The sequence below is a fragment of the Muntiacus reevesi genome, chromosome 21 (assembly GCF_963930625.1).
Source record: "Muntiacus reevesi chromosome 21, mMunRee1.1, whole genome shotgun sequence".
In the NCBI taxonomy this organism is placed as follows: Eukaryota; Metazoa; Chordata; class Mammalia; order Artiodactyla; family Cervidae; genus Muntiacus; species Muntiacus reevesi.
In genome coordinates, this window is record NC_089269.1 from 10010488 (window position 1) to 10035935 (window position 25448).

At 42.0% G+C, this 25448-nt stretch overlaps 2 protein-coding genes and 1 non-coding gene across 7 annotated transcripts in view; 1 reads left to right on the top strand and 2 right to left on the bottom strand.

Annotated features, from left to right (window-relative positions):
• Window positions 1-1187: 1187 nt before the first annotated feature.
• TRMT10C (tRNA methyltransferase 10C, mitochondrial RNase P subunit) lies at window positions 1188-5409 on the bottom strand. Its single transcript, XM_065913561.1, has 2 exons — window positions 5248-5409; window positions 1188-2718 (listed from the first exon to the last, which is right to left on the bottom strand). Exon 2 carries the CDS (start codon window positions 2686-2688, stop codon window positions 1426-1428), a length of 1263 nt encoding a protein of 420 aa, XP_065769633.1. The 5' UTR covers window positions 2689-2718; window positions 5248-5409; the 3' UTR covers window positions 1188-1425.
• A 61-nt stretch (window positions 5410-5470) lies between these two features.
• The window catches only part of SENP7 (SUMO specific peptidase 7), a 152896-nt gene continuing 132918 nt past the window's right edge, over window positions 5471-25448 (top strand). For all 5 annotated transcript variants that reach the window (XM_065913549.1, XM_065913550.1, XM_065913553.1 and 2 more), the window contains exon 1: window positions 5471-5581. The gene's annotated coding sequence lies outside the window, so the exon portion shown is untranslated. The remainder of the gene's footprint in view (window positions 5582-25448) is intronic.
• On the bottom strand, window positions 8124-8195 carry TRNAC-GCA (transfer RNA cysteine (anticodon GCA)). The gene has a single exon. It is a non-coding gene; the product is annotated as a tRNA-Cys (tRNA).

The window sequence follows — 25448 nt, forward strand, 5'->3', positions numbered from 1 at the left end:
AATTAAAACACTCCTTTCACCCTGGATAATCTCATAAAATACCAACCCCCCGGGAAACTTATTGATTAAAGTTGTAAATTGATTCTTATTTGGGAAGAGATCGGGGAAGGCCTTCTGCCTGTGTCACAGAAGTTAGGGAGTAGTCTATTGAGGCAGGCATGAGAAAGACAGATATCATCTTTAAGTTGAGCGCTGGGGGCAGCTTTTCGGAATCCCTGAAAACCTGATCTGCCTTGCCTGTCAGGCTTTCTTCTCGTGACCTTGTCATGGGTGGGATCTCATGAGCTGGCCTTTTCGAAACCCCTGAAAACCTGATCCGCCTTGCCTGTCAGGTTTTCTCCCTCATGACCTTGTCATGGGTAGGGTCTCGTGTGTTGGCTCCCGGCAGAATTCTGCTTTAATAAATGTATTGGATAGCATGTCTCATGCTAACATCCAATTCAGAAACTACGTAGAAATTATTTGGCCATTTCTATTCCCATGTTTTCCAACTTTTCATTGGTGCAAATCTACAATGAATGTGGTTCCTAAAGTTCCTTTCAGTATCCCCTTCATAGAAAAAGGAATGGCCACGAGAGCCTCTTCTCAAAGTTCACCACTAAAAAGGAATTAACACAGGTTATCTTGAGAAGTCCAAAATCCTGGAAAAGAGTTTTCTGACTGGCCTCTCTTAAAGTCAGATGTTCATCTCAAAGTGTGAGTGAGGTGTCTTTTTTGGGATAGTCAGCTGTGGCCAGGGGAGCAAGGCTTGTAAAAATATGGCAGCTTCCATTCAAACCACCAAACTGGGAAAAAGGAAGTATCTCCTTTAAAGGAAAATACTTTATCTACACCACAACAGGGAAGTGCTGTAATGACACTCTTCACATAAAATCTTTTTTCCTGAGAGGACAAGAGATGAATTTTATCCCCACAAACACAGTTTTCATTATATAGCCCAATCGCATGACATTCCAAGTGAAATCTTAACAAAGCCTCAGTTAAACGATATACCTTAGTGTCTATGACATGCCCACCACTGTACCAAATGTTAGTGAATTTTTTCCAAATGTTAAACCACCAAAATAAACCACCAACTGAGGTTTCATCAATTTTTGATGAAAGGTTAGTTGTTGACATGGCTGAAAGAACATTTAAGAAGGAAAATGGAGTCTGAGACTCACAAGTATTCATAAAAAAGTCACATAAATGGTACAATTCTTTTACTGGGCTCAAACAAACATGGACAACTCTTTTTACTTTCTAAGATTTTGTTTGTTTCTATAGTAAACAAAATGTATTTCTAAAGTTTTACATGTTTGATTAATTGGAGAAATACTTCAGTCAGTTTGGAAAGACAACCTTTAAAAGAAAAAGAAGTCAATTTCCTTTAGGATGAAACTGACTAGTAGAACTGTATTCCTAACCCACTTTATTTTTAAGCTATCAAATGTTCTCCTTCAAGCTGCTTTTTCTGTGTCTATTTATAGAGCCTCTTGGAAATGAATTAAAAGTCTTTGATTTCTTCATTCTGTTGAGAAACTCTTGAGAATGCTGAGAAATCTCCAGATAACCAGAATGTTTTCTCCTAGGAACAAACTTCAGAGCCTCTTCCCAGCTGCCAGTATTTTTCAGACATAACAAAATACGTATCATTTGATCTAAAGTGAGATTTTTGGTACCAGTGTCCCACTGCAGATATTTATCTAATGGAAGGCATTCTGTTGCCAGCTTCAGCCGTTTTGCTTTGGCTAGGGATGTGCCTGGCCGCATATTCTTATCAACAAACGACCCCACTATATAAATTTTGTCATGTTTGAAAGTAGTCATAACATTGGGAGAATCTGCAGTTAAATATATAATACTATCTTTTGGAAACAAATCTACATGAGACTTTTCTGTTGCTGTTAAAAGCAATTTGTTCCATTTTTCTCCATAACGTTTAACTAACTCTTTATAGTAGGCACCGTCTGTTTTAAGATTGCAGAAATAAATATGGAAAGGATCAATATCTCTTCTGTTACATCCTTCACTTTCTAAAAGTTGGGAAACAGCATTCCGCAATTCTTTTGGTTTCATATAGTCATCATAAGCCATGTCAAAAACCAAAGGCTGTCCAAACTGCATGGCCTGGGCACCTTTCCAGCCCATTGCAATGTCCATATTCCTATCCCAAAGTCGTAGAAATAGAAAGTTTTGCTGTTTATCTTCCTTAATGGTTTCTGGTAGTTGCTCTTTTTTAACTTCTTCTTTTTCTGCTTTTTTCATTTCCTTTTTTATTTGTCTGGCTTTTTTCATTTTTTCCTTAATATATAAGTATTTTAAATATTTTCTTTTTGATGACTTAGAAACACATTCCATAAGCGTTTTGAGCTCTTCTTCACTGAAGTGTTCTGGTACTTCTTTGCCAAGCAACCTCCACATCTCAACTAACTCCCTGGTGGCAGCTAGAGGATCTTCACCCTCGCTACTTGAGACTGTTGAAACATCCTCTTCTTGCACACTAGATTTCATTGTAATTTTCCACCTATCCAACTCCAGCTCTTCAGGAGGTGGTGTACTCTCCTTATTAGGATAGGATGCAGCTGGTATTTTGGAAGACATGTATCTCTGCAGAATTGTTGAATATAAAACCCTTCTCTTTCTATGAAGGGTAAATGGCACTAAAACTCTGGCAAAAGGTCTTAAGAAGGTGATACTGACACTCATTTTGAGGAGAACAGGTATGTAAGAAAAGCCCTATAAAAAAAGAAAAATGTAATGAAAAGTTAAAGATTGTATAAATTTGAGATATAAAAATACAATTGATTTCTGAAACACAAAGTGGAATCTTAGTCCAATTTATTTGTTGCACCATTAATTTTTCTGGATTCCTGTGGCCCACAGCCTGTGATAATTCATTACGCAAAAAGCGGAGAAAACTCTTTTGGGTTCTTATTTGACATATGAATTTCAATCTTGTTTTAGGCAAAAGGATACCTTGAAGAGCCTACTTAGATTTTATCTGGGGACCCAGAAGATCAATGTTACTGAATAACAAAATTATGTACTATATGGCTGAGATAGCACTATATTCTTCTCCATTTTCTACTAAGCCTAGATACAGACCCAAACAAAAGATCCTCAATAAGCAATACGTAAAGACGAAGGGCAGAAACATTACAGAAAATGGTAGCTAGTAAAAAGCATTTAGCAGCCACTGTGCCAATGCCCTCATATGTTTTCAAAAGAGAGATTTTAAAAATTTTTTTATTTATTTGGCTATACCAGGTCTTAGTTGCAGCATGAGGGATCTGGTTCCCTGATCAAGGATCAAACCTGGGACCCCTGAGTTGGGAGCGCCAAGTCTTAGCCACTGGAGTACCAAGAAGTCCCTAGAGAGATCTTCTGATTTAAAAACAAAATAAAGTCTCCCTTCTCCAATATAGACTTTATTCTGCAGCAAATAATGTTATTGCCAAACAAACTATCCAGAATTAAGGCAAGTATATATATATAAGCTCTACAACTTTATCCTATGGGTCTGGAAGTCCACAAAACAATGAAGGTGCTTAAAGATGTGAAACTAATGTTTGACTTGAAGCAAAAAAGAAAAAAAAGGAATTCAATTTTTCACAAAATGCAACTAAAATACTTGAAAAATTCCTTCTTCCCTTGGCTTCATTTACTGACACTGCATATTCCTAGGTCTCTGACCTGTGCACTGTTCAGCTCAATCCCCCAACCCCACCCCACCCCCACACACAAAGTGGATATACTTCTGAGTTCTGTCCTTAGTCCTTTTTTCAATGTAAATATTTTCTCTATGAACTCTGATCTACCTCTTTGACTTCGATCACCATGTATGAGATGATACTTCAAATGCAACAAACTCCCTTTTCTTCCCAATCTGCTTTTCCTTCTGTTGTTTCAGGGAGGGACAATAATATCCATCCATTTGCTGATGCCAGAAACTTGGAGTCATTTCATTACTGTCCCCTCTCACACCTTCCATTCCTAATTTGAATTATAATCATTTACTTTCTAAATACTTCCTGAATCCATTCACTTCTCTTCAACTTTCTTAATTGTACCTCCTAGCTTCTAGATTTGCTCTCCCTCACCTCTAAACAATTTAGAGCTAGTGCAGATCTGATTAATACACTCATCCTCCTCAATGTGTATTTTTAAATTCACTGTTGCCAGGTCAAACTCTAAACTTAATATATGTGGTATATAATGGGGTTTTTTGTTTGTTTTCCACAAAATCACCTTTTGCTTATCTCTTCAGCTACATCTCTAGCTATTTGTCACCTCAAACTTTAGATCAACTATTCCTCCTATTGACTTCCCTCTTAGTTCAGCTGGTAAAGAATCTGCCTGCAGTTCTGAAGGAGTTCACCTGCAATACAGGAGACCTGGGTTCCATTCCTGGGTTGGGAAGATACCCTAGAGAAGGAAATGGCAACCCACTTCAATATTTCTAGCCTGGGAAATACAATGGACAGAGGAACCTGGCGGGTTACAGTCCATGGGGTCTCAAGAGTCAGGCACGATTTAGGGACTAAACCACCACCACGGTAAACCATCAGGACAAGGGCTGTGTTTATATTTTGACACTGAACCCAATGCTTCGCAGTATATAACTCACATTTATCATTCAAGTATTTTTCGATTAAATACTCCAAGTCAATGCTTCTCTTATTTAAAACACGTTCAGATAGCTTTTAAAGAAGAAAACATTTTACTTTAGACTCTTCGAAATATTTAAGCGAGAGTTCTCTGCCTCAATGTGAGAGGTAGGTATTTCAGAAAAAGTCTTGAGTTTTGTCTTTGTAACTGATAACTATTTTTAGGCTATCATAGAAATATCCGCCCCCCCCCCCCCCATTTAAACGGTGAACAAGAATATCATTTTAGGCAACACCCGTTCGTTTCATGTATTGTACTTTGTTGATGTTTAGTTGCTACCTCGTGTCTGATTCATTTAGATCCCATGGACTGTAGCCCACCAGATTCCTCTGTCCATGGGATCTCCCAGTCAAGAACAGTGGAGTGGGTTGACACTTCTCAACCCATGGATCGAACCGGGTCTCCGGCATTGCCAAGCACATTCTTAGCTGCGCAGCCAATAGGGAAGCCCTCCAGGTATCACTCTACTTACAGTTTATAAATCACTGGGCTTCCTTTTATCTGTGGGCCTTCCTTGCGCACAGGCTCTAGTACCTTAGGCCTCCCGCTTCCTCCCACCTCACCACACACACTGGGAGACAAGAAAGCCGCCCATACCAGCAATGCAGAGACAATGACTCCCGCGGGTGCAAACCGCAAGGAAGCTCAGAGCACGCAAGATTCTACCGTGAACTTCTGCCAAGGGATGCGCGCCGTACGTGACTCACAGCTTGCCTATCACTCCACACACTGTCCGTCGTGGACCAAAGACCCGCAGCCGGAAATCCCGCCCTTTCCTCCAGGCGCTGACATATGACGTCACACCACTAGGGGCGCGTCTTCCGGCCTGGAAACTAGCTCTGTCGTGCAACTCAGGCTGAAAAACACCCACTGACCTTAGCAGTACAAAGACGATTGGAACCACATTGTGAGATTTGGGGGCTGAAGCCAGGTGAGAGTGGGTAACGGATGAATGGAATATGAGGAAATGAAGTCAAGTTCAAACATTTTTATGCAAGTTGGCAGAAGCAATATTCGGTGAACTCAGCATCCGGTGTGGTGTCCAGGAAGTTTCCCTTATTTTTACTGTTATTGGGAGAGATTTGACCAACTGGTCGGATTGTTAACATGGGAATAAGGAAAGAAAGGATTCAGAGGACAGTTGGAGGGGATCGCTCTTGTATAGGAGGAGGAAGTACCACTTCCTTTGTAACAAGAAGGGAGGAAGCTTAGGTAGGGATGGAAGCCAGTTTGTAGATATGGCAGTTGTAATTTGAGAGTTCCCATTCCTTTTTTTTTTTTTTAATTTATTTTTGACTGGAAGATAGTTTCTTCACAGTGTTGTGTCTGTTTCTGTCATACAACAATGTGAATCATCTGTAAGTATACACAGATCACCTCCGTCTTGGACCTCCTTCCCCTCGCCCCACCCCCCTTATAGGTCACCACAGAGCCCTGGCTTGAGCTCCCTGTGCTATACACCAGCTTCCCACTAGCTGTCTGTTTTACTAAGATCGCCTCCCTCTAGGACCTCCCTCCTCCTGGCCCCACGCCACCCCTCTAGATCACCACAGAGCCCTGGGCTGAGCTTCCTGTGTTATACACCAACTTCCCACTAGCAGTCTGTTTTACTAAGATCGTCTGCCTCTTGGACCTCCCTCCCCCTGGCCCCACACCACCCCTCTAGATCACCACAGAGCCCTGGGCTGAGCTTCCTGTGTTATACACCAGCTTCCCACTAGCAGTCTGTTTTACTAAGATCGCCTGCCTCTTGGACCTCCCTCCCCCTGGCCCCACGCCACCCTTCTAGATCACCACAGAGCCCTGGGCTGAGCTCCCTCTGTTAGACACCTGCTTCCCGCTAGCAGTCTGTTTTACTAAGATCGCCTGCCTCTTGGACCTCCCTCCCCCTGGCCCCACGCCACCCCTCTAGATCACCACAGATCCCTGGGTTGAGCTCCCTCTGTTAGACACCTGCTTCCCACTAGCTGTCTGTTTTACTAAGATCGCCTCCCTCTAGGACCTCCCTCCTCCTGGCCCCACGCCACCCCTCTAGATCACCACAGAGCCCTGGGCTGAGCTTCCTGTGTTATACACCAGCTTCCCACTAGCAGTCTGTTTTACTAAGATCGCCTGCCTCTTGGACCTCCCTCCCCCTGGCCCCACGCCACCCCTCTAGATCACCACAGAGCCCTGGGCTGAGCTCCCTCTGTTAGACACCTGCTTCCCGCTAGCTGTGTGTTTTACATACGGTAGTATACACATCTCAGTGCCACGCTTTCCATTTGTCTCACCCTCGACTTCACTCACTGTGTCTGTAAGGCCATTCTCTTATCTTCCTCTCTATTCTCGCTGAATGTTAGTCGCTTCAGTCGTGTCCGACTCTTTGCGACCCCATGGACTGTAGTCCGCCAAGCTCTTCTGTCCATGGAATTCTCCAGGCAAGAATACTGGAGTGGGTTGCCATTTCCTTCTCCAGGGGATCTTCCCAACCCAGGGATGGAACCTGGGTTTCGTGCATTGCGGGCAGATGCTTTACTGTCTGAGACATCAGGGAAGTTAGATTCTCGCTAAGAGTTCCCACTTCTGAGGGAGGTAGTCTGCTGAGAATCTGTGGAGAGTGAAGAAAGGGAGAAGGTTTGATACTGTCATGAATAATTAATGTGACATACTAAGAGTGATTGTGAAATTTTTCACATATTTCGGTATAGAGAAGTCCTTCTCGTTTACCTATGGTTCTGCCTGAACTTTGTGTGAACTAAAACAGCCTGACTTATAGCCTGCTGAATGCTTATACAGCACACCTGCTTTAACTATTAATGTAAAGAATGCCCTCGGTCAAGATAAAGATAAATAGCTCCCTATCTGTGGCATCGTTTAATAATTTCTTGACGATGATGTTTCCTTCCCACACACCAGGATCCTGCTATCTCACTGAATTCATACTAATCTGTCTCTTTTGAAACATTGAATGATTGCACCCCTGTCATGTTTGATGTGTGTTCTTTGTATTAATAATAAGGTTTAAAACTGTGTTGAAAACCATGCTTCATTGGAACAGATCCTTTGAGCCACTAAGAAGCTACCTCCTAGGCTATATTCCTCATTTTGGCTCAAGTAAAACTCTTTTCTATTCCTTAGAATAGTTTTAGTATTGATTATTTGTGTCAGCAATAGAAACAGAAAGTAGAGTGGCATTTACAGGGGCTAAGAGGATGGTGCTAAGAATGAAGTGTTTAGTGGTATAAAGTTTCAGTTTTGTAAGGTGAAAAAGTTATAGAGATCTGTTGCACAACAACACTACCGAACTTAAAAATTGTTAATATGGTAAACTTATGTTTTTCCTAAAATCACAATAAAAGTGAAAGTGGAGTCGCTCAGTCATGTCCAACTCTTTGTGACCCCATGGACTGTAGCTTACCAGACTCCTCAGTCCCTGAAATTTTCCAGGCAAGAGTACTGGAGTGGGTTGCTATTTACTTCTCCAGGGGATCTTCCCAACCCAGGGATCGAACCTGGGTCTCCTGCACTGCAGGCAGATGCTTTACCGTCTGAGCCACTAGGGAAGCCCTCACAATAAAAAAAAGAAAGAAAGAAAGAAAAAAATGAAGTGTCAGCTGACTAGGGAATGACAGTCATGTTGTTGGCACTATTTATGATTTAATTTGGGTTTCCCTGGTGGCCCAGACAGGAATCTTCCTACAATGCAGGAGACCTGGGTTTGATCCCTGGGTTGGAAAGATTCCCTGGAGAAGGGAATGGTAACCCACTCTAGTATTCTGGTCTGGAGAATTCCATGGACAGAGGAGCCTGGTGTGCTGCAGACCATGGGATTGAAAAGAGTCAGGCATGACTGAGCTCCTAACACACACACAGTCTGATTCAGTTTGTTTGTTTTTGTTCAGTCCCTAAGTCATGTCTAAATCTTTGCAACTTCATGGACTGCAGCACGCCAGTCTCCCCTGTCCTTTGCTATCTCCTGGAGTTTGCTGAGACTCATGTCCATTAAGTCAGTGATGCTATCCAACCATCTCATCCTCTGTTGCCCACTTCTCCTCCTGCCTTTAAGCTTTGCCGGGATCAGGGTCTTTTCCAATGAATTGGCTCTTTGCATCACGTGGCCAAAGTATTGGAGCTTCAGTTCCAGCATCAGTCCTTCCAATGAATATTCAGGGTTGGTTTCCTTTAGGATTGATTCATTTGATCTTCTTGCAGTCCAGGGAGCTCTCAAGAGTCTTCTCCAGCACTATAGTTTGAAAGCTCAATTCTTTGGCACTCAACCTTCTTGATGGTCCAACTCTCACATCCATACATGACTACAGGAAAAACCATAGCTTTTACTATACAGACCTTTGTTGGCAGAGTGATGTCTCTGCTTTTTAATACACTGTCTAGGTTTGTCATAGCTTTTCTTCCAAGGAGCAAGTTTTTAATTTCATTGCTGCAGTCACCGTCTACGGTGATTTTGAAGCCCAAGAGAAGAAAATCTGTCACTGTTTCCACTTTTTCTCCTATTTGCTATGAAGTGATGAGACTACATGCCCTGATCTTTTTTTGAATGTTGAGATTTAAGCCAGCTTTTTCACTCTCCTCTTTCACCCTTATCAAGAGGGTCTTTAGTTCCTCCTCGATTTCTGTCATTAGAGTGGTACCATCTGCATTTCTGAGCTTATTGATATTTCTCCCAGTAATCTTGCTTCCAGCTTGTGAGTCATCCAGCCTGGCATTTTGCGTGATGTACCTTGCATTTAAGTTAAATAAACAGTGTGACAATATATAGCCTTGTCATATTCCTTTCCCAGTTTTGAACCAGTTCATTGTTTCATGTCCAGATATAACTGTTGCTTTTTGACCGCATACAGGTTTCTCAGGAGCCAGGTAAGGTGGTCTGATATTCCCACATCTTTAAGAATTTTCCACATTTTGTTGTGATCCACACAGTCCAAAGCTTTAGCGTAATCAATGAAGCAGATGTTTTCCTGGAATTCCCTTGCTTTCTCTGTGATCCAGAGAATGTTGCCAATTTGATCTCTGTTTCCCCTCCCTTTTCTAAACCCAGCTTGTACACCTGGAAGTTCTTGATTCATGTACTGCTGAAGCCTAGCTTAAAGGATTTTGAGTATTACTTTGTAGTGGTATCACTCTATCTTGTCATGTGATCTCCCCTGCCCCTCTCCATTTTGCTGACAAAGGAGATGAGAAACAGGTAAGTAGGTGGAATTGAGTAGGAGATGAGAAACAGGTTAGTAGATGGAATTGAGTAAGCAAACTGAACAATAGGACACTGAAAAGAGCCAGGTACTTTTGTGAATGATTTGGTGGAGCAAGACGTGTTTGGTAAAGTCAAGATTCAGGCCATGGCTACAAGAGTCAGTGGCAGGATTACAGTGGGATGGGTCGTGAGAGATGATCTAGAAATCCAAGTCAGGGTATTAGTATGGCACTGTTTTTGATTCAAAACTCAATTTTGTACTCTGTGTTTAGTAGCATTTGAAGTTTCTCTTTTGGTGTGGGCCTGTCTTACAGTTTACTAAAGTCAGGGAGGTCTCTGCTTTCTGGGCCAGATGTTATTTTGATTTTTAAAAATGAGATGAAAGTTTTAGGATACTTGAGAGTCAGAGGCCAAACAAAAGGGTTTTCCTCTCCTTTCATGCCTTACAAAGTTCACTGCTATGCAATACCTTGACCACTCCTCTCTCAGCCCCAGGGTAGGTAGTGTCTTCTGTTATCTAATTGTTCTAGGATTTGGGAATTGGGATGTATTATTTAGGAAAAGTGAAGATTCTCAGTCACCTCCGACTCTTTGCGACCCTTGGACTGTAGCCTACCAGGCTCCTCAACCCATGGATTCTCTGGGCCAGAATACTGGAGTGGGTAGCCTTTCCCTTCTCCAGGGGATCTTCCTGAACCACGAATCGAACTGGGGTCTCCTGCATTGCAGGTGGATTCTTTACCATCTGAGCTGTTTAGGAAATACTGCTAAAAACAGGATTTCCCCCAAGCCACAAATTCTCTCCACAAAGGTAGTAGAAAACACTTAGTTTTGAATAAGCCCTAAACCAGGTTGTGGTGGGCATCATAGGCAATCTGTGAAGAGATTGTGAAGACAGAAAGGAATCTGACCCCCTTAACTAGCCAAGTAGATACCCCCCATTGCATATATATTTTCAAAATAAGCAATAAACAGTTCTCAAGAGAACCTAATAGCATACTTTGTTATGTGAAGTTCATCCTAACTTTACCATGATAATTGAGGTTACTTTTATTTGTTCATTAGCTTTATCCAGTGAGATAAACAAACTTTTAATCTTTTTGACAGGACATGGTTTTGCCAGTTGGAGCAAGGCATCCATCAAAGTTAGGCTCTTGCCCTGGCATGAGAACAATGAGATAGGGGAACTCCCTTCCTTGATCTTTGTATTTCAAAAAGATGGCTTTCAGGTTCTAGAGGAAACATTCCTGAGTTGTGAGATTGGCAAGAAGCTTATTTAGCCATTATGAATATTTACATCTATTTGAAAAGGAGAAAGAAATTCTGAAAGTGGGAGGGGAAGAAATCCCTTTGTTTTCAACAAGGAGGATTACATCTCTTATTTTTAATTTCTGTTTGCCCTTAAATTATGTGGAAGACAACTGGAGGTAATGGTCTTGAAAGGTAAGTGAGACACACCACTTCCTTTCCTATGGGGAGAGAGACAGATGTGTCAGTTGGATCACTGGGACCATAACACATGGGTTCAGCCAATAAACCTCTTTTGTTGCTTTCTTCAGGGGAGGAACTTTGGTCCAGATGATCATCCAAGATAACTTTCACCTCACATGAGGTAGATTTAACTTTATTACCTCTCTGCTAACTCCTAATCTTTCTAACAGTTGTTCCCAAAGTGTGATCCTTAGACTTACAGCATCAGCATCACCTGGGAACTTGTTAAAAGGCAAATTTTGTGGCCCCACCTAGCAGTCCTACTGAATCAGAAACTCTGGCAGTGACCCCTAGCAGTCGTTGTTTTAAGACTTCCAGGTTATTCTGATGTACTTTGAAGACAGAGAACCACTGCCTTTGAAGAAATCTTATAAAGGAAGTAAGAGAAATTCTTGCCGTCTTCTTTAACAGAGACTTCTCATACCAAATTGGCAGACAACATGTTCTCTTTTTTTGTTAAAACTATGTTTAGTATTAGGTAAGCCCCTAGTGGCTCAGAGGGTAAAGAGTCTGCCTGCAGTGCAGGAGACCTGAGTTCAATCCCTGGGTGGGGAAGATCCCCTGGAGAAAGAGATGGCAACCCACTCCAGTATTCCCCATGCCTGGAGAATACCATGGACAGAGGAACCTAGCAGGCTACAGTCCATGTTTAGTATTGGGAGGCGACACACAAATCTTATACTTTCCTTACAATGATTATAACCTGTTACTTGTAACTGTTGGTATCTTCCACAAAAAAGGAAAAAAAATGATCACATGTTGATGTCCGAAAACCTCAGGATTTTCCTGAAGGCTTCCCATATCAGTCTTTCCTCTATCAGGGCACGTCTCTGGTCTGCAGCTTATAGCCAGAAATCTGGAGATGTCCTTTTTTTTTACTTCAAGCTGCTAAAATAGACATACATGAGAAGTCAGAGAAAGGGATTATTTAGGGTGACCCTAAGCTTTCTTTTCAATTTGTGGCAAAAATTTTCATGTTTTGCAGAGAAAATGGAAAGCAGTAGCTAAGTACACAGCTGTTTCAAGATAAACATGTCCCCAGAGCCAAGATAATTGTATAAGCAACAACTGCGTGGAGCTGCCATACCATTAGTTTCAGTTGGCATTATATCTGATGTGGTAGTCTAAAATATGTCTTTAAATTCTTTGGCACTCTCTCAAGAGGTGGCGTCTAATACCTCTTCCCTTGGACTTAGTGACCCATGTCTAACAAATAGGAAAAGAGTAGACCAGTAAGCCCCTTCAGAGCATAGGTCATAAAAGGTAGTGTGGTTCCCTGCTTGCCCGTTCACCTGGATGATTCATCCCAGGGGAAGCTAGCTGCCCTCACTGCCCTGCGGTGAGGACGCTCAAGTCACAGAGACTCCTTGGCCACACTTTAGGTAAGCTCCTCTGAGTCCTCTCTTGCGACTGGTCCTTGACCTTGACCTTTGAGAGTGCATAGGTCACTGTTATTAAGATTCCTGCTAAGTCATCCCCAACCTTGATATCTAATCAAGTTTATCATTCCCCGCTCTTCCTGTTTAAGCTAAGTGCTTAGCTCCTTAGCAAGACTCTTTACTCCTGAGATTTCCTTTTAATTTTGCATCCACTGATATTGTTCAGTTCAGTTCTGTTCAGTCACTCAGTCCTGTCCGACTCTTTGCAACCCCATGGACTTCAGCACGCCAGGCTTCCCTGTCCATCACCAACTCCTGGAGCTTGCTCAAACTCAGGTTCATCCAGTGGGTGATGCCATCCAACCATCTCATCCTCTGTCGTCACCTCTTCCTTCCACCTTCAGTCCTTCCCAGCATCAGGGTTTTTTTCAAATGAGTCATTCTTCACCTCAGGTGGCCAAAGTATTGCAGTTCCAACTTCAGCATCAGTCCTTCCAATGAATATGCAGGACTGATTTCCTTCAGGATGGACTGATTGGATCTTGCTGTCCAAGGGACTCTCATCTCCAACACCACAGTTCAAAAGCATCAATTCTCAAGCGCTCAACTTTCTTTATAGTCCCAACTTTCACATCCATTCATGACTACTGGAAAAACCATAGCTTTGACTAGATGGACCTTTGTTGGCAAACTAATGTCTCTGATTTTTAATATGCTGTCCAGGTTGGTCAAAACTTTTCTTCCAAGGAAAAACCACCTTTTAATTTCATGGCTGCAGTCACCATCTGCAGTGATTTTGGAGCCCCCCAAAATAAAGTCTGTCACTGTTTCCATTGTTTCCCCATCTATTTGCCATGAAGTGATGGAACCAGATGCCGTGATCTTAGTTTTCTGAATGTTGAGTTTTAAGCCAACTTTTTCACTCTCCTCTTTCACTTTTGTCAGGAGGATCTTTAGTTTTTCTTCGCTCTCTGCCATAAGTGTGGTGGCATCTGCATATCTGAGGTTATTGATATTTCTCCCAGCAGTCTTGATTCCAGCTTGTGCTTCATCCAGTCTAGCATTTCTCATGATGTACTCTGCACATAAGTTAAATAAGCAGGGTGACAATATACAGCCTTGACATACCCCTCTCCTGATTTGGAATCAGTCTGTTGTTCCATGTCCAGTTCTAACTGTTGCTTCCTGACCTGTATAAAGATTTCTCAGGAGGTAGGTCAGGTGGTCTGGTATTCCCTTCTCTTTCAGAATTCCCACAGTTCGTTGTAATCCACACAGTCAAAGGCTTTGGCATAGTCAGTAAAGCAGAAATAAATGTTTTTCTGGAACTCTCTCACTTTTTCAATGATGCAGTGCTGCTGCTGCTAAGTCGCTTCAGTCGTGTCCGACTCTGTGTGACCCCATAGATGGCAGCCCACCAGGCTCCCCCATCCCTGGGATTTTCCAGGCAAGAACACTGGAGTGGGTTGTCAGTTCCTTCTCCAGTGCATGAAAGTGAAGAGTGAAAGTGAAGTCTCTCAGTCGTGTCTGACAACCCCATGGACTGCAACCCACCAGGCTCTTCCATCCATTGGATTTTCCAGGCAAGAGTACTGGAGTGGGGTGCCATTGCTTTCTCTGCAATGATCCAGTGGATGTTGGCAATTTGATCTCTGGTTCCTCTGCCTTTTCTAAATCTAGCTGAACATCTGGAAGTTCATGGTTCATGTATTGTTGAAACCTGGCTTGGAGAATTTTGAGCATTACTTTACTAGGTGTGAGACGAGTGCAATTGTGTGGTAGTTTGAACATTCTTTGACATTGCCTGTCTTTGGGATTGGAATGAAAACTGACCTTTTCCAGTCCTGTGGCCACTGCTGAGTTTTCCAAATTTGCTGGCATGTTGATAAATTTGCAGCAGTTTCACAGCATCATCTTTTAGGATTTGAAATAGCTCAACTGGAATTCCATCACCTCCACTAGTGAAAGGTTGTTGCTGAATGATAAGACGCGGGATTCTTGGCCTCCGGAGGAGACGAATTCAATCCGGGGCCAGAGACGAGGCTGGATCACTCAGAGCTTTTGTGTAATAAAGTTTTATTAAAGTATAAAGGAGATAGAGAAAGCTTCTGACATAGGCATCAGAAGGGGGCAAAAGGGTACACCCCTCCTAGTCTTTAGCTGTATGTTATATAGTCACTCACAGTCTGTTAATGAAAAGAAAGGAATGTCATAAAATTTAGAATGGCACCAGATAATTCATCCCTGGCCATAAAACGATTGACTTGAATCTTGTAGAAGGGCAGAATACCAACAAATAGTTCCGTTTACATAGGTTAGGGGAACAATACCTGAGTAAGTAAGTTAGGCCATTTGGCGGAACCAACTTGAAGATAGAGTCTGGGGTTCATTAACATAGCTTAAGACAACATTTCCATAAGAAAAAGAAATATATTGGTTAACTCAAGGTTTGAGAGTAGTTAGCTTTAGGTGAGACCAGGTGTCATGGCAACACAGCGTGTTAAGAGAAATCTCCTTTTAAATTTGTATAGAGAAGGAAAAACAGATCGCTGGTTTGTTTCTTCCTGCCGCTTAAGAGAGAGAAAAATGCCTGGCATTTGCAGCCTCTTTCCTCCATTTGAAGACCCTTGGCCTTCCTGCCTGTTACCCTCTCACTAGCTTTGTTCATAATGATGCTTCCTAAAGCTCCTTGACTTCATATTCCAGGCTGTCTGGCTCTAGGTGAGTGATCACACCATCATGATGATCTGGGTCATGAAGATCTTTTTCATGTAGTTCTGTGTATTCTTGACACCTCTTCTTAATATCTTCTGCTTCTGTTAGGTCCATACCTTTTCTGCCCTTTAGTGAGCCCATCTTTGCATGAAGTGTTCCCTTGGTATCTCTAATTTTCTTGAAGAGATTTCTAGTTTTTCACATTCTATTGTTTTCCTCTATTTCTTTGATCGTTGAAGAAGGCTTTCTTATCTCTCCTTGCTCTTCTTTGGAACTTTGCATTCAAATGGGTATATCTTTCCATTTCTCCTTTGCTTTTCACTTCTTTTCACAGCTATTTTTAAGACCTCCTCAGACAACCATTTTGCCTTTTTGCATTTCTTTTTCTTGGGGATGATCTTGATCCCTGTCTCCTGTACAATGTCATGAACCTCCATCCATAGTTAATCAGGGACTCTGTCTATCAAATCTAGTCCCTTAAATCTGTTTCTCACCTCCACTGTATAATCGTAAGGGATTTTATTTAGGTCATATTTGAATGGTCTAGTGGTTTTCCCCACTTTCTTCAATTTCAGTCTGAATTTGGCAATGAGTTCATGATCTGAGTCACAGTTCCTGGTCTTGTTTTTGCTGACTGTATAGAGCTTCTCCATCTTTGGCTGCAAAGAATATAATCAGTCTGATTTCGGTGTTGACCATCTGCTGATGTCCATGTGTAGAGTCTTATCTTATGTTGTTGGAAGAGGGTGTTTGCTATGACCAGTGCGTTCTCTTGGCAGAACTCTATTAGCCTTTGCCCTGCTTCCTTCTGTACACCAAGGGCAGATTTACCCGTTTTTCCATGTATTTCTTGACTTCCTGTTTTTGCATTCCAGTCCCGTATAATGAAAAGGACATTTTTTGGGGGGGTTAGTTCTAGAAGGTCTTGTAGGTCTTCATAGAACCATTCAACATTCAGTTCAACCGTTCAGCATTACTGGTTGGGGCATAGCCTTGGATTACCATGATATTGAATGGTTTGCCTTGGAAACGAACAGAGATCATCCTGTCGTTTTTGAGATTGCATCCAAGTAGTGCATTTGGGACTCTTGTGGAGTAGTCAGGCGAGTGTGTTCTCCTCGGTTGTCTCATCACAACAAAGATTTGGAGTGACGGACATTAAAGCCCTTGACGTGTCAGAGCTCTCAGGTCTTGGACCATGTTATAGCTCTCAGGTCTCAAACAGACTGTATTATAGCTCTTAGACAGATCAGTGTTACAGCCTCATGTCGCAGCTCTATTTTATTCAGAAAATAGCAGGAAAACCCATCCTCAAGGCGTGAGGGCACGCTGAGCCAAAGACAGGCAAAGAGCAGAGAGTGGGGGAGCAGGAGATCATGCGGGGTAGGGGGAGGGAGAGAGAGAGAGAGAGCGCCCTTTGGCTCCTCTTTTTATATGTTTTTTCCTCCCCCTGGGCCTGCCCTATGTAAATTGGGCTAGCCTGGAGTGCTGTTTGTTCTACCTGATGTCCTCACTCAGGTCCTCTGACCTTCCTTTGTTCCATTTTCTCGGGCTTTTCCCTTCCTTGTCTTTTAGCCACCGCCATTCTGGACTCCTGTTTCCTATTCTAACTACCTAACAGGACTCTTGTTGACTATGAGGGCTACTCCATTTCTTCTGAGGGATTCTTGCCCACAGTAGTCGACATAATGGCCATCTGTGTTAAATTCACCCATTCCAGTCCATTTTAGTTAGCTGATTCCTAAAACTTCGACATTCTGTCTTGCCATCTCCTGTTTGAGCACTTCCAGTTTTGCCTTTATTCATGGACCTAACATTCCAGGTTCCTATGCAGTATTTACTTTCATCACCAGTCACATCCACAACTGGGTATTGTTTTTGCCTCTTTCTGGAGTTATTTCTCCACCTATCTCCAGTAGCATATTGGGCATCTTTTGACCTGGGGAGTTCATCTTTCAGTGTCCTGTCTTTTTGCCTTTTCATACTGTTCATGGGGTTTTCAAGGCAAGAATACTTTAGTGGTTTGCCAGACCCGTCTGTCTTGGGTGGCCTACTCAGCATGGCTCATAGTTTCATTGAGTTAGACAAGGCTGTGGTCCATGTGATCAGATTGGTTAGTTTTCTGTGATTGTGGTTTTCATTCTGTCTGCTCTCTGATGGAGAAGGATAAGAGGTTTATGGTAGCTTCCTGATGGGAGAGACTGACTGAGGAGGAAAGTGGGTCTTGTTCTGATGGGCGGGCCCATGCTCAGTAAATCTTTAATCCAATTTTCTGTTGATGGGTGGAGCTGTGTTCCCTCCCTGTAAATGTGTTTTCACAAAGAGTGAGTGAACTAAACTGAACGAACAGGAGGGGAAGGGGCAGGGCACAACTTTTGAAAGAATGACATGACCCAAGGTCACAACTTTAACCAGTTAGAATCAAATGGGACCAAGATGTCAGACAAGAGTAGACCTTGATCCTCAGTCAGCAAGCAAAATCACCCAGAGGTGCCGTGACAGTTGCAGGGCAAAAGACCAAGGAGTGGGTGATAGCCCAAATCCTGGAAACCTCCACCCCTTTCCAAAAAGAGTTGGAATAATCCTCCCACTCATTAGCATATGAAATTACCTAGCCTGTAAAAACTAACGTGTTGCATTTTGCAGTGCTCTTGCCCCGTGATGGCTCACACTCTTGTTTGTGGAGTGTGTTTCTCTCTGAATCTGAGTAAATCCGTTTCTTACCTGTCACTTTGTCTCTCACTGAAGTCTTTCTGCAATGAGACATCAAGCACCTGAGCTTTATTAGGCCCTGCAACCAGGTACCATGGGTTTTGGTCTGCTTTGAGTTCCAGCCATGTGGGTTCAAGTCCCAAACTGGGTTCTGGCTGGAGTCGAGTCCCAGACATGTGGGTTCAAGTCCCAGTTTGAGGTAAACAGTTTCAATACCTCTACTCTACTTCTTCACTATAAATTCCTAGCTGTCTTTGTTGTGTTTAGACTTGAACCTGATCTTTCTTCTCTATTGACAGTAACCCTAATTGCTATAGTCTTGAATAAAGTCTTCTTTACTATTTTAACAAGTGTTAGGTTAATTTTTTAATAGAAGCAACCTGTGTAAAAAGTCCATACAGTGAATTACTAAGACTCAACTTTACATCTTTTTTTAGGTGTTTTTTTTTTTTTTTTTTTTCGTGGTCACAAAATCTTAACATTTGTGTGTGTGTGTGTGTGTTTCATTTATTTTTATTAGTTGGAGGCTAATTACTTTATAATATTGTACTGGGTTTTGTCATACATTGACATGAATCAGCCATGGAGTTACACGTATTCCCCATCCCGATCCCCCCTCCCACCTCCCTCTCCACCCGATCCCTCTGGGTCTTCCCAGTGCACCAGGCCCGAGCACTTGTCTCATGCATCCCACCTGGGCTGGTGATCTGTTTCACCCTAGATAATATACATGTTTCGATGCTGTTCTCTCTAAACATCCCACCCTCGCCTTCTCCCACAGAGTCCAAAAATCTGTTCTGTACATCTGTGTCTCTTTTTCTGTTTTGCATATAGGGTTATCATTACCATCTTTCTAAATTCCATATATATATGTTAGTATGCTGTAATGGTCTTTATCTTTCTGGCTTACTTCACTCTGTATAATGGGCTCCAGATTCATCCATCTCATTAGAACTGATTTAAATGAATTCTTTTTAACAGCTGAGTAATATTCCATGGTGTATATGTACCACAGCTTCTTTATCCATCCGTCTGCTGATGGGCATCTAGGTTGCTTCCATGTCCTGGCTATTATAAACAGTGCTGCGATGAACATTGGGGTGCATGTGTCTCTTTCAGATCTGGATTCCTCAGTGTGTATGCCCAAGAGTGGGATTGCTGGGTCATATGGCAGTTCTATTTCCAGTTTTTTAAGAAATCTCCACACTGTTCTCCATAGCGGCTGTACTAGTTTGCATTCCCACCAACAGTGTAAGAGGGTTCCCTTTTCTCCACACCCTCTCCAGCATTTATTGCTTGTAGACTTTTGGATAGCAGCCATCCTGACTGGCGTGTAATGGTACCTCATTGTGGTTTTGCAAAATCTTAACATTTTAAGCCTAAACTTTACAGAATAAATATATTGGACCCTATCTGCATCAATCCTAACTTATAGTTGCTATTTTAAATGTTGCCTTAACCACTAAAATATTAGTGGTCTTACAATGTCTGGATTATGGAAATACATATTTCTGAATTAAATGTATCAGATCATCTGGTGTGTGCTCTTCTGAGGGATCCTGAACCAGAATCACTCAGCTGCTCCTGAACCGAAGCTGTGAGATAATAAATGTTGTTTTAAGTCACTAAGTTTCGGGGGTAATCTAATATGTAGCAACAGAGTATCATAGACTGGGAGCCTTAAACTGCAAGTATTCCTCACAGTTCTAGATCTGGGAAGTCCATGATCAAAGTGTCAGCAGATTCAGTGTCCAGTGAAGACCTGCTTCATAGATGGCTGTCTTCTCACTGTGTCTCACGTTGCTGTTGTTGCTGTGTCGCTACGTCGTGTCCAGCTCTTTGTAACCCCATGGACTGTAGCACGCCAGGCCACCCTGTCCTCCTTTATCTCCTGGAGTCTGCTTAAACTCATGTCCATTGAGTTGGTGATGCCATCCAACCATTTTGTTCTCTGTTGCTCCCTTCTCCTCCTGCCTTCAATCTTTCCCAGCCAGCATCAGTGTTTTTTTAGAGAGTCAGCTCTTCACATCAGGTAGCCAAAGTATTAGAGCTTCTTTCCAATGAATATTCAGGATTGATTTCATTTAGGACTGACTGGTTTGATCTCCTAGCTATCCAAGGGACTCTCAAGAGTCTTCTCCAGCACCACAGTTCAAAAAGATCAATATTTCAGTGCTCAGCCTTGTTTATGGTCCAACTCTCACATCCATACATGACTACTGGAAAAACCATAGCTTTGACTAGATGGACCTTTGTTGGCAAAGTAATGTCTCTTCTTTTTAATATGCTGTCTAGGTTTGTCATAACTTTTCTTCCAGGGAGCAAGCAATTTTTAATTTCATGGTTGCAGTTAAAATCTGCAGTAAAATTTGGAGCCCAAGGAAGAAAACTGTTTTTTCATTTTTCACTGTTTCTATTTTTTTCCTGTTTGCCATGAAATGATGGTACCAGATGCCATGATTTTAATTTCTTGAATGGTGAGTTTTAAGTCAGCTTTTTCACTCTCTTCTTTCACCCTTATCAAGAGGCCCTTTAGTTACTCTTGTGCAGTCTGCCAGTAAAGTGGTATCATCTGCATATTTGAGGTGTTGATGTTGTTGTCTCACATTGCAGAAGGGAGATTTCTGAGGTTTCTTCCATAACAGCATTAGTCCTCGTAATGAGGGCTCTATGCTCAGGGTGTAATCACCTCCCTAACATCCCACCTCCTAATACCATCACACTGGAGATTAAAATTTCACCATGAATTTTGGTGGGGGACGCAAACATTTAGTACACAACAGAAACTGTAGTGTATACTAGGTTAAAAAAAAAAAAAAAACAAAGCCCTAAGAGGAACTTCCCTGGGGGTTCAGTAGTTAGGAGTCTGCTTCTGAAACAGGAGGGAATGGGGCAGGCACAACCTTTGAAAGAATGATATAGCCCGAGGGCACAACATGAACTGATGAGAACCAGTTCAGTTCAGTCGCTTAGTCCTGTGGACTCTGAGACCCCATGAGCCGCAGCACGCCAGGCCTTTCTGTCCATCACCAACTCCTGGAGTGTACTCAAACTCATGCCCATCGAGTCGGTGATGCCATCCAGCCATCTCATACTCTGTCGTCCCCTTCTCCTCCCGCCCCCAATTCTTCCCAGCATCAGGGTCTTTTCCAATGAGTCACTCTCATGAGGTGGCCACAGTATTGGAGTTTCAGCTTCAGCATCAGTCCCTCCAATGAATACCCAGGACTGATCTCCCCTAGGATGGACTAGTTGGATCTCCTTGCAGTCTAATGGACTCTCAAGAGTCTTCTCCAACACCACAGTTCAAAAGCATCAATTTTTCAGCACTCAGCTTTCTTCACAGTCCAACTCTCACATCCATACATGACCACTGGAAAAACCATAGCCTTGACTAGATGGACCTTTGTTGGCAAAGTAATGTCTCTGCTTTTTAATATGCTATCTAGGTTGGTCATAACTTTCCTTCCAAGGAGTAAAGGTCTTTTAATTTCATGGCTGCAATCACCATTTGCAGTGATTTTGGAGCCCAAAAAAATAAAGTCTGACACTGTTTCCACTGTTTCCCCATCTATTTCCCATGAAGTGATGGGACCAGATGCCATGATCTTAGTTTTCTGAATGTTGAGCTTTAAGCCAACTTTTTCACTCTGCTCTTTCATCAAGAGGCTTTTTAGTTCCTCTTCACTTTCTGCCATAAGGGTGGTGTCATCTGCATATCTGAGGTTATTGATATTTCTCCCAGCAATCTTGATTCCAGCTTGTGCTTCCTCCAGCCCAGTGTTTCTCATGATGTACTCTGCATATAAGTTAAACAAGCAGGGTCACAATATACAGCCTTGATGTACTCCTTTCCCTATTTGGAACCAGTCTGTTGTTCCATGTCCAGTTCTAACTGTTGCGTCCTGACCTGCATACAGGTTTCTCAAGAGCCAGGTCAGGTGGCCTGGTATTCCCCTCTTTCAGAATTTTCCACAGTTTATTGTGATCCACACAGTCAAAGGCTTTGGCATAGTCTCTAAAGCAGAAATAGATGTTTTTCTGGAACTCTCTTGCTTTTTCGATGATCCATCGGGTGTTGGCAATTTGATCTCTGGTTCCTCTGCCTTTTCTAAAACCAGCTTGAACATCTGGAAGTTCACGGTTCATGTATTGCTGAAGTCTGGCTTGGAGAATTTTGAGCATTTCTTTACTAGCGTGTGAGATGAGTGCAATAGTGTGGTAGATTCTTTGGCATTGCCTTTCTTTGGGATTGGAGTGAAAAGTGCCCTTTTCCAGTCCTGTGGCGACTGCTAATTAGAACCAAATGGGTCCAAAATGGCAGACAAGTGAACTTGACTATACCCTGATCCTCTGCATAGGCTCACCGGAATACATTCAGCAGGCTAAATGACACACCCAGAGGTGCCATGATAGTTCCAAGGTTGACCATTAAAGACCAAACGTGGGCGGTGGCCTAACCCCTGGAAATCCCCACCCCTTCCCCAAAATAGTTGGAATAATCTTCCCACTCATTAGCCTGTGAAATTACCCAGCCCATAAAAGCTAACCACAGCACATTTCAAGGCCATTACACTGGCCTTTTGTGTTGACCCACACTCTGTAGAGTGTGTTTCTCTCTGAATAAATCCACTTCTTACCTATCGTTTTTGTCTCTTACTGAATTCTTTCTGTGATGAGAACATCAAGAACCTGAGCTTCATTAGGTCCTAAACTGGGTCTGTGACCTCAGTGGGAAGACTGTGAGTTTTGGCTGAGTTTGAGTCCCAAACTGGATTTTGGCTGGGTTCAAGTCTCAGCCATGTGGGTTCAAGTCCCAATCTGAGGTAAACGGTTTCACTTCCAGTGCAGGGGATGGGTTCAACCCCTGGTTGGGGAACTAAAATCCCATATGGTGTCTGATGTGGCCCAAAACCAACAAAAACAAAACAAAAAAACCCCACTAGGAATTAGAACAGTAGAAGAACTAGAAAGTGCTATGTACAGAAAAATTCCTTTGACCTATTAGATATGGCAGAGTCAATTTTTCAAATGTAACATCTAATATGGTTTCCTCTAGTACTCATGCAGGGGCAGAGCTAAAAAAAAAAACTTGTAACCTGTTCCTTTATCTCTCTTTAAAACTTTCTGGAACTGCCAAAATGAAGTTGTCACCAGCAGTCCCTATTTCAGTAAATGGTATTTCTCTTTTTTCTTTTTATTGTATTGTATTGTATTTCTATCCAGCTAGTTGCTGAAGACAACATCTGGGAACACTCCTTGTTATTTTCTTCTCCTTGTTCCTGACCTCCAGTCACAAAATTTTGTTCATTACAAGCATTAAGCATTTCTCTGCAAATTAAAATCACAGTGAAATATCACTTTACCCCTGTCAGAATTGCCCTCATCAAAGAGTCTACAAATAACAAATATTGGAGAGGATGTGGAGAAAAGAGAATCCTTGTATACTGTTCGTGGAAATGCAAATTGGTGCCGCCACTGTGGTAAACAGTATGGGAGTTCCTTAAAAAGCCAAAAATAGAGTTACCATAGGAGCCAGCAATTCACTCCTGGGTATACATCTGGAGAAAAACGAAAACACTAGTTTGATAAGATGCACGCGCCCCAATATTCATAGCAGCACTGTTTACAATAGGCCCGATGTTGAAGCAACCCAATGCCCACTGATAGATGATTAGATTAAGATGTGATGTGCAAATGAAATGAAATATTACTCAGCCATAAGAAAAATGGAATATTGCCATTTACAGCAATGTAGATGGATCTGGAGAATATTGTGCTTAGTGAAATGTCAAAGACAAATTATACACGGTATCACTCATATGTTGAATCTAAAAAAATAATACAAATGAATGTACATACAAAAGAAACAGATTCATAGATATAGAAAACATGTTTATGGTTACCAAAGCAAAGGAAGGAATAAATTATGGTTATGGGATTAACAGATACAAACTATTATACATACAATAGAGAAGCAACAAGGATTTATTGTATGAAAAAGTGAAAGTTGCTTAGTTGTGTCTGACCCTTTGTGACTCCATGGATTATACAGTCCATGAAATTCTCCAAGCCAGAATACTGGAGTGGGTAGCCATCTCCTTCTCCAGGGGATCTTCCTAACCCAGGGATCAGACGGAAGTCTCCTGCATTGCAGGTGGATTCTTTACCAGCTGAGCTACCAAGGAAGCCCTTTATTGTATAGCACAGGGAATTGTATTCAATATCTTATAATAATCTATGATGGAATATAATCCACAAAAAAATGAATCATTTTGATGTACACTTAAATACTGTAGGACATTTACACTTAAAAAAGAAAAAAAGCATTGAACATTTCTCAAACTACTGCCAAAATTATTTGCTCTCCTAGCTTCCAAGCTTGTTCTCCTTCTAAACTATTCTCTAAACTACAATCAGGATATTCTTTATAAAGTGTAAATCTACTAATATTGTGTCTAAAACCATCCAGTGGTTTCCATTGTCATTAGAATAGAGTAAAAGATTTTTTTTTTGGACATTGCAGCCTTAAGTAAGCTGCCTGTTTATTTCTCCAACTTAACTTTGCAGCTACTGACAAAACCTCTCTCCATCAAATCTGATTCTGGTTCCTCGGAGCCGCCCTCTTGAGTAGGCTCTGACATTGGGCTTTGCCCTTGGTCTGCTTAGTCCAGTTTTAGCAAAAATTCTGCTGAGTCAGTTAGTGAAAATCTCACCTTTGGTATCTGAACATCCTCTATTATATTTGATAAAATTCCTCATAGTCCACTGTCAATATCTTCCCAGCCCTGGCCAGCCTGCAGTAAGAATCCTGTTGAGTCAATCAAGAAAAACTCTTATTATCCCTGAAGTTTTCTCTTAGTAATTTTCTATTCATTGGTACTTGGCTATAACTCCTCCCCCCACCCCCATCATTGTATTTGCAGTTGAGCCCTATCTCTCCCCTACTACAAAATCCCCATTGCACCAATCACTTTTGATTTTTCCTTACTGTCTTTAATGAATGTCATGAATAATTTCTTCCTTACAACTACTCTATAATCTTTTAGCTTCTGCTGAACTGGACTTCTTTCTTCTGCCTCAGGACTTCTGCATATGTGATTCCTTTGACTGTGACTTTGTTTTCCTATTCCTGTTCTTCAAACTAGGCATCATTTTGTCAAAGGAGTATTCCCTGAATCCCAAAACTATTATTAGCGCTCATATTGGATGTTCCCTGACGCCCTTTATTTCTTAACACTCTTCACACTTGTAATTTGTTTTTCATTGTGAACCCCAAATAAAGATAAAGGCAATGTGGGCCTTGTTTG

Coding starts and splice junctions, on each gene's coding strand:
- TRMT10C (XM_065913561.1), bottom strand. CDS start 2,688: ATGAGTGTCAGTATCACCTTCTTAAGACCTTTTGCCAGAGTTTTAGTG.